The sequence below is a fragment of the Euprymna scolopes genome, chromosome 2, assembly GCF_053919585.1.
Source record: "Euprymna scolopes isolate OS-2025 chromosome 2, ASM5391958v1, whole genome shotgun sequence".
Taxonomy (NCBI): domain Eukaryota; kingdom Metazoa; phylum Mollusca; class Cephalopoda; order Sepiida; family Sepiolidae; genus Euprymna; species Euprymna scolopes.
In genome coordinates, this window is record NC_136483.1 from 39,584,132 (window position 1) to 39,594,447 (window position 10,316).

Below are 10,316 nucleotides of genomic sequence, written 5' to 3' on the forward strand. Positions count from 1 at the left end.
AAACAGAAATAGCGTATCCGGTGGAATCATAGAAATGCTGGATATTTCGCAACATGATAATTGGTACACCAATTCTTAATTGCAGTACATGTGGTGGCATCTCTGGAAGATCGAGTGAATTAAAAAAATTCTGTTTGATAATTAACCGCTTTGTCTTCTTCCACAACAGTGACGATTATCTCACTAGAAATTTTAAGCTGAATAATATCGTTAAATTCATGGACGTCTTTGTTTTGAACTGCAAGAATAGCTCGTTAACTCAGCCAACTGGAATTTTTATAATTAATTTGAATTCTGGAAAAAAACATTTTTACCAACTCTTCTTTTGATGTAATTAAATTACAAAAGTTCTGAGGCAACAAAATTCGCCCTGAACTCGAATCAGCCGTCACTTTTCCGGTTCCAATTTCTAACAATTAATGTGAAAATATCTCTGCGGGTCGATCGTTCTGCAGCTGGACACTCATATTTTGAGTTAAGTTTGATGTCTTCATATGGCGCCAAAAAGAGGAGTATTTGAGGCAAGCATTTATTTCATCTGCTGGTGTTGATCGAGGAAGTATAGGTAACGTTTGTCTGAAATCTCATGCAAGCAATATTACTGCATTCCCGAATGGTCTGACATTGCCACGCAAATCTTGCAAGGATCGATCAAGAGTTCCAAGTGATTTTTGTGTGCTATGGTGCATTCATCCTAAACAATAAGTTTGCATTTCTGCAATATTTTCCCATGCTGGATGTTTTGGAGATATTGCACGTGGAAGTTTCAATAAATTGAATGTTTAATATAATTTCAACGCAGAATGAGCAATTCTTCCACCTGGTAGTAAAGTATTCCGGATGAAGCAAGAGCTAAGGTTATGTTATTTTGTAATCGAATGGCTGCCAAAATCAATTTAATTAGGAAGATCTCCTCCCAGTGCATTTAGGAAAAAGATTTCTCCAACCCCGTTATTAATAGTCCGCACTATTTGGTTCTAAATTTCTTTTTGCTCAACTGTTAGTTTATACATATTTGATTGTACATACAACAAAAAATTACCTGTGTTATAATTTTGTCCATGTCGCATTTCTACATCAAACAAAATAGCAGCAGAGCGTGCTGGTGATGTAAATCCCAATTTAGTGATAAATTTCTAAGCACAAATCTTCAATCAGTGCTTCATTATTTATTTATGTTGGAAAGTACATGTAGATATTCGCACTTTCATTGCGCTTTTGATGAAGAATATCCTCAGCTATGTTTGATTTATATCTCTCCCAACAAAGAAATGTTACAAAAGGCAATATATATATTCTATTTTGCTTTAAAAGTGTTTTGGGGAAGAAATTGAAAATTTGGAGGGAATAAAAGTAAAGACAATTTTAAGAATAAAAGAAAAAATACAGAGAGGGGCAAGCTCCTAAAGGTCCGCATATGAAATATATGTACTAAAAAACAAAAAAGAAACAAAAAATACAAAAAAAAACGGGTATAATTGAGAAGAAATAATATATACGAAATTTTTGTAAGAATAGCGGTTACGAAAAAAAAAACATGAAATAATCCACGCCGGTGTACCGTTTAGTGGAAAAGTTACTGAAAAACGAATGGAACGACTTACGAAAAAATTATTTAAAGGAAACATCAACAATAATTTGTCAGGTTCTAATTACAAAGTGCATTTTGGCGAGGAAAAACGAATTTTAAAGAATATTTTTTTATGTCGCAATGTATAAGTATAAACGAATATATTTGTTAGTTTAACGTTTGAAAATATATAATGAACACTAAAGCAACGAATATCCTGGGATGTACGCGATCTGTAAGAAATGTTTTTTTACGCACGTGACTAATTCTAACACTAATTGATATTTTTCGGCATTTGTCGGGACATAGGAATTTTTTTATTATTATTTTTATTTCTCGGGTTCTAATTACAGAGTGTTTTTTGGCGAGGGAAAACGAATTGTAAAGAATAATTTTTTATGTTGCAATGTATAAGAAGTATAAATGAATATATTTGTTAATTAAAACGGGGAAAGCTCTTCAAGGTCCGACCATGAAATATATGTAATAAAAAGGGGTGTTTGTTTACATTATGTCCAACTCACCGTTCACATTATTGTTTTCGGGTGTGCTGACAACGAATATCACAGTTAAATTGGGGACTGATAAGTAGTTTATCAGATATGAAAACATTTTTTATCCAACGTAAAAGCTAATGTAATTTCTGACGGACATTTTTTTTCACCATCGAAGAATTAGTAATGAGCATGCGTACAAAACAAAAGAATTACGACTTTTTTTTCACTTTTTTGAGTAATTTCATGACAAGAACGGCTTTCAGAATAAACATCCCCCAACTTCTTCATGTTAAGAACGACTTTCGGAATAAACACTCCTATGGGGGGGATATTTACTTTGTTGTCTATTTCAGTTGTACGCATGTGCATTACAAACTGCTCGGTTATGAAAAAAATGGCCCAGGGATTACATTAGCTTTTTTGTTGAATAATAGATGTTTGATATCTGGTAAACAACTTATCTCCCCAAATTTAACTGATATTCGTTGTCAGCATACCCGAATGTGAACGGTTAATTGAACTTAATGTAAAACTTTAGAAAAAAACGGGTGTAATCGAGAAGAAATGATAGAAACGAAATTTTTGTAAGAATAGTGGTTGCTGGAAAAAAGAACATGAAATAATCCACGCCGGTGTATTGTTTAGTGGAAATTTTACTGAAAAACGAATGGAACGACTTGCGAACAAATCATTTTAAGAAGCACCAAAACATTATTTTAAGGAAACGCCAAAAAATTATTTTAAAGAAACACTATTTGTCGGGTTCTAATTACAGAGTGTATTTTGACGTAGGAAAACGAATTTTAAAGAATATTTTTTATATGCCGCAATATATAAGTATAAACAAATATACTTGTTAGTTTAATGTTTGAAAATATATAATGACCACTAAAGCAACGATTATCCTGAGACTACGCGATCTGTAGGAATGTTTTTTACGCACGTGACTAATTCTAACAGTAATCGATATTTTCGGCATAGACATAGAAATTTATTATTATTATTATTATTATTATTATTATTATTATTATTATTATTATTTGTAAGTAAATATATGGAAATAAACTATATTAGAGTAAAAGCAATATAGTAAAACAATCGCTAAGAAAAAATTGACGAAAAAAAAACGAATTTTTGTTGCATACAAAATGAGCGACATCTGATGAGAAATAACGAGTTAGAAAAATTTAATAGTGTAATATTTTCTCATCTTAAATATATAAAACCACGCTTGGATTAGATAAAAACGCAATCACAAAATGCCGAGTCAATTGGTTCAGCAGTTTTTAAATAATCGGTAAGTTACAAACATACTTTTACATTATATATTATGGTATTATCCACTGGAGAGCCATCTATTAAACAGCTGATCTCTTTTTAAATCTCCAAAACAGCTATATGGTAAGCAGCTGATGATCCCCGTTTTCTGTTTACAAAATTTTAGTTAAGGTTTTCTTTTTTTATCCTCATGTAGTTATTCTGTTTTAAAATTGAAGACTTTTGCGAAATCGGATTATGCAAATGCTAAGTCTGTTTCTATTTAACAATTTTAGTAAAGGCTTTTTCTTTCTTCATCCTTATATAAATGAACTCTCTTTGGTCATTATAAACATTTTAGAAGTCGGGTTATGTAGGTGTTAAGTCTGCGATAGGTTAAAGTTAATATATTTTTTTCTTCCGGGAATTTAAACTGCATTCTTTATTTTTATTTTTGCATTTTTTCTTCAAAGCTTATTCAGACTATATATATATATATATATATATATATATATATATATATATATATATATATATATATAATTATTAAATGCCTACAGACACTAGTGTTTCATACTTTCGGAAATCATCAGTGCAGTGTGTCACGATTTACGCCAGTCGAGAGATTCGAACCCCGGCAACAGAAGTCATGTCTGGTTCATTAGCAAGAACCTGAACCACACGGCTACCGTCAATCGCGAGAGATACAATTGAAATTAAACATTTATTCTTATTAAATGCTTTTAACGTCAGTTAGAGAGTGATTTAATCATTATATGATGATCTATATGATATATATTATTTATCCCAGTTTTATTTCATTTGAAAATTTATAAACTGTGATATATCGAAATACTAAAATCTTATTACTACATCAAAAGAAACTGCAATCTTAGGAAGACACAGTAGTTATAAGAGTAACCAGACTAAAAAAAAAAATCAAAACCTACCCAGAAAATATACTTGGTGAACAAAGTGCAAGAAAGAAACAAATAATTGCACTTAATGGGATGTTTAGAATTTTAAAATAATTTCTACATTGGGATGCATGAGATGGCATCCAGCGGGATGCCATACCTCCAGCTAAAACTAAATTATAGGGAACGTCTTTTAAGTACGAAATTAATTCCCCCTTGAAATCTCACACGTGAATAAGCATAAGGGAGAAGAGAACTTGAATATCTACTAGACACTATCACCGAGGGTTTAGGGTTGTACAGGAGTTTTTCAGGACATGAGGATACTTTTCCCTACAACTAAATCATGACTAAATATTCCAAATCACAGCTCAAATAAGATCTTTTCAGTATGACTAACCAACACTGGCTTTTATGAGGAATTGTGTGACTTCTCAAAGTGATGTTACTTCATGTTACAACCCGAAACCGGATACATCACTTACCTTAAATTAATTCGTGTCCTGAAATCCAATGAGACGAAGAAACCACAAAAAATCTATAACATATTTAAATGCTCAATTGGAGATAGGAAAGATATGTTTTCAACTTTTTTAATCCATCAGACTTTTCGAATCTCAATTTCGATTCCAATTAATCGTACTAACACTAATATATATATATATATATATATATATATATATATATATATATATATATATATATATATATATATAAGTGAACGTGTCTGTCTGTCTGTCTGTCTGTCTGTCTGTCTGTGTACATTTCCCTACGCAATAACTCTGTCAATTTTTAGTCTATAGACTCGAAATTTGAAATACCGGGTACTGAGATTTGGGAAAATCGATGTGACGGGTGTCAGCCAGAAATTTGGCTGTTAAGGGGTCAAATTTCAACGATTTGACCTTTAAGAACTCTACCAAACTCCTCCGACAATTTTGGGTCTAGACACTTGAACTTTTAGATATAGGTTCCTTGAACCTGGATTTAACTTAATAAAGTGATTTGAGCCCGAAACTATAAATTTTAAGGGGTCATAATAGGGGTCAAAGTTTTAAAAAATTAACCATTTTTTTTTTGTTTTTTTGCGTTTTTTGCACAGCATATACCTCCAAACACCCGAGCAACGCCGGGCACCGCTGCTAGTATACATATAAAGCTGAACGTCTGTGTGTGTGTTTGGTCACGAATAGGCTCCTATATGGTTGACTATTATAGAAAACTGATCACATATAATGATAAAAGATGTAGCAAGACACAGTAATGGGTATGTTTGATCTGGCAAAATGATGATTCATTAAAATTGTGGGGCTGCGTACGCGCCTGGTTCACAAAGTATGGAAATAAAAAATTTAAAAATTTAAAAAAAACGTTTACAAATGTTTTGATATAGATGCACATAATAATACTTTGATAAGTATGTTTTAACTTAAATAGGGATGGTATAATAAAATTGTGGGGTCTGCGTTCGCGCCTGACCTCCATAGAATGGAAATAGGCACAAACTTTAATAAAGACTTTTCATATCTATCTGCGTAAGTATACTTTGATAATTATGTTTCAGTTTGAAGAAATATGGTATAATAAAATTATGGAGTGTTCGTTCGCGCCTGACCTCCATAGAATGGAAATATGTCACAAAGTTTTACAAGTTTTTTTAATATAGATCCACAGAATATTGTGATAAGTGTTTCAGTGTGAACAGGTATGGTATAATAAATTATGGGGTTTATCTATTTTATTTTTTACTTTCATCATATTTTGCTTTGGTTTTGATACCCCCAAATTCGAAGCTATCTCTTTACAACCCTTCCTTTTCATAACCTATCATACTTTCATAAATAAGAATCCATTTTCAGTAGGCTGTTTTTTTTAACCCAGTCAACGACGGGTACTGTTGCTAGTATATATAAAACAAATAAAAATATCTACATAAAAACGCGATACATTCAGTAGTCGAGGTTTAGGCTCTTTAGCATGGGGTCCTGGTTTTGAATCTCGCTAGATTCAGCCAATCTGATGAGTCGTAGACGACGAAACACGTCTCAGTGGATACTTACATTTTAAAAATTATATATATATATATGTGTGTGTATATTTGTAGTCATCCGCATACAGTCCTGTTTCGTTGTATCACAACTCATCAGTGACGCTAGACTAACATCTCCCCCAAGCCAAGGATTGAACCTAGGACCTAGAACCGTCGTGTTTACAGTCGGCAGTTCTCCCACTCGACCACAGAAGGGACGCCCGAAAATAACTCGTCGGAATGTCTATTTAAATAGACATCCGCCACAATTCTTACAGTGTTCAAACCGCCTATTTGTAAACAAACAAACAACGAACTTCGCATTTTTCAGCCAATTAAGAAGCGGGTGAGATTATTTACGACAGTGCTCTACCCAAAGAGGGGGGCTTAAAATATATTTGTAGTCATCGACATACATATATATACTGATGAGACAATTGCAATATTTTACCGATTCCGTACTAAATTCTCGATCTCAATACAAGTACCGATTCCGATTCTTTATAAATATCTAAATATTTAACTATAAAGTAGTTATTTATTTCTGGTTACCGTAAAAACACATATTAAATATGCAGATAGATTGTGAAGCGTAAAAATACACTTGTGGTGGATTTTAATTTTACTGGTAATTTAAAATCAATAAATATTTATTATTTTATTATTACTACACGCAGTCAAAGGGTTTGTTTTGAACAACATAAAATAGACAATTAAAGGAATCGTTTTTGGCATCGGAAAATGGGTACAAATTTTTCTGATTCCGATACCAATTCTGATACTCCTAAACGTCCCGAATTTTCCTATTCCGATTCTGATGAATCGTCCCAACACTAATATATATATATATATATATATATATATATATATATATATATATATATATATATATAGAGAGAGAGAGAGAGAGAGAGAGAGAGAGATAAACCAAACTATTAAATTCAAGACAGGAGCTTCTGACATGTAGTCATAAACGTTGGTTTAAATTTAATAAATATAAACCACCTTAAATCATTAAAAATTACTTATTAGTAAAAATAGATTACAATTATTATTTTTTTTTAATAAATTAAGTTAGACTAATTACCTCCCTTACACCCGTCAAATAAATAATAAATAAAGTCAAGGAAACATGACAATTATCTCCCCTTAAAACTTGTAATAAAAATATTCTCTCTATATATAAACCGTAGCGTCTTTAAATCAAAAATACGCTAACGGAAACAATTTATTGCACGAGCGTCCCCCTTTTTAAAATTCATCATTCAATAAGATAAAAAGCTATAGCAAACATCTAAATGACTACTTTAACCACAGTTCCTGATTTCAAAAAAAAAAAATTAAAAGGTAAATATCTCTATATATTTTTAAAGCAAATTTATTATGTAAATTCAAAAATATATTTTTCTCTACGTATTTCTATCTCTAACCCATATTAATTTTCTTATAAATTTTAAATCCAGACCTTTTATTTCAATTTTTCAGATGCATCTGCCTTACTTTTAATGCTAGGTTTATTGATGGTGTCTTTTAAATTCAATAAAAACCCTCCTAAATTTGCTGATGAGGAGATCTTGCTTACCAAAAAACTATATATAATTATTCTACATAACTTGATGTATACCACAATAAAAAGCATTGTTTTCCGAAACGATCGTACAGATAATTGATTTTGTTGTTGTTCCTTCTTATGAAACGGATTTTTAATTTAATTAAAATTTGATTTTTAAATTTTAAATTATAAATCACATTACTTTATATATATATATATATATATATATATATATTAGCGTATAAAGCGATGCTCTTTGTGTAAACAAATCGAGCTTAGGTATTTCGGACGATGTCAAAACATCGTTAATTCACGACTCGCACAGCAGCCGCCGATTAGCGTAATAGTTAGGATCCTTGATTTTCGTACAGGCGGTCGGGTTTCAATCCTGGCATGAGGTAGCTGCCTGTCTAGCCGCACTGATGAGTTGCGAAACAGTACTGTATGTGGATGGCTATATATATATATATATATATATATATATATATATATATATATAATTATTTTTTTACTATAATAATTAAATACCTACAGACACTAGTGTTTCATCCTTTCGGGATTCATCAGTGCAGGGTGTCACGATTACTACCAGTCGAACGATTCGAACCCCGCGACACGAGACATCTCTGGCTCGATTAGCGGAGACCGTATCCATTCGGCTACTATTAATCGTGTGAAATAGCGTTGAATTTTAAACATTTTAATTTAAATGTTCATCACGTCAGACAGACAGTGATCAAATCGTTATACGATGATCTACGCATAAGAGCTAAATTGACCGACTTTTTAATTCAACAGAAAGTGCTCAACGATAAGAAACGCATTTCTTAAAGGGGCTGTCATAATATATATATATATATATATATATATATATATATATATATATATATATATATATACATATATATATATATATATATATATATATATATATATATATATATATATACATGTGTGTGGGGGGTCTGTGTATTATTATTCTCTTTTAGCGCCTTCCGTAAAGTGGCCACATGTCTTGTCTGTAGCGAATTCCATAAAAAAAACTGCCAGCTCAAGCGCTATATGAAGACAAATAAAAATGCAAGAAAAAAAATTAATTTTACATCATTAACATCAAACGTTGTCAACATAAAAATATTCCCATTAAACCCAACTTTCAGGGATAATATACTTGTTGTATCCGATCTAAAACTAATTTTAATCGATAACTAATGAATGTATATTTCAATAATCATCTAAATCTCTTCTTTTTTTTCTTCTTTCAAATAGGCAATCGAGAACCACATGAAAACGATGTGCAAATGTCATGGCGTATCCGGAGCGTGTGAGATGCGCACTTGTTGGCGTGCCATCCTCTCTTTCCGGAAAATCGGCAACCTACTTAAGGAAAAATTCGACGGTGCCACTGAAGTGCGACCGAAACGCAAAGGTTCCAAAAGAGTTCTTATTCCGATGAACCCAAAGTTCAAACACCACACCCCGAACGACCTCGTGTATTTGCTGGTGTCGCCCGATTTCTGCGAGCCAGACAATAAGACAGGTATACCGGGTACTCACGGACGACTATGCAACCTGACGTCGAAGGCGATTGACGGTTGTGAACTCATGTGCTGTGGGCGCGGTTTCAATCACAGACAACGGATTACCAGCGAGAGATGTAACTGCAAGTTTAACTGGTGCTGTGTGGTAGAGTGCCTTATGTGTCCCGTAGTCATCGAAGAATTCTACTGCTTATGAGATTCGAACTCAGACAAATCTACAGACGAGATTAAACATAACAACATTGTATAAAAAGGCTTATTCTACTTCTCTATTGTTCGAATATATTTAGGTTATTTTTCATTGTTTTCAATGTTATTTACTTCCATTCTCTGGTTTTCATTTATTGTGAAAAGGAGATTATTTAAAACCACTCTTAATTTAGAATTGAGCAGAATAATATCCACCCATGAAATGAAGACACACGGACACACACACATACATGTACACACATACATATATACACGCACACACAAAAACACGCGCACACACACACACATATATATATATATATATATATATATATATATATATATATATATATATATATATATATATGTATTTATTTCTACAGCCAAACATATTATTTTTCAGCAAACGTCATTATACAATGTGTCTCTATTTAATTATTCTTTTTTCGTTATTAATTTTTTTTGTTTTCTTCTTTTTTTTTCTTTTGTTTTTTCTTTTCGGGAAGTAAATGAAGCCATTATATAAAGGAGTTACGTTTGTTTAGGATAGTCATTCTATATGTTAGTTGAAGATTATTACAAATTTTAAGTTCAACCGATTTTTTTCCGATTAACCTTTTCAAATACTATACATTTTATTTAGCTATGTCTCTAACACATAGGCATGTTCCTTTAGCGCCATTCGTTATCCATGCGTATTTTTTAATCTATAAATTAGTACATAATTTAAATTTAGCAAACAAATATAAGTCGTCTGGTGACGA

The 10,316-nt window shown here is 31.9% G+C and overlaps 1 protein-coding gene across 1 annotated transcript in view; it reads left to right on the plus strand.

Moving 5' to 3' along the window:
• LOC145291284 (protein Wnt-4-like) overlaps positions 1–9,664 on the plus strand; it is a 406,175-nt gene extending 396,511 nt beyond the window's left edge. The window contains exon 4 of the mRNA XM_080136939.1: positions 9,092–9,664. Within this exon, the coding sequence (XP_079993065.1) occupies positions 9,092–9,559 (468 nt within the window). The 3' untranslated portion in view covers positions 9,560–9,664. The remainder of the gene's footprint in view (positions 1–9,091) is intronic.
• The last annotated feature ends 652 nt before the right edge of the window (positions 9,665–10,316 follow it).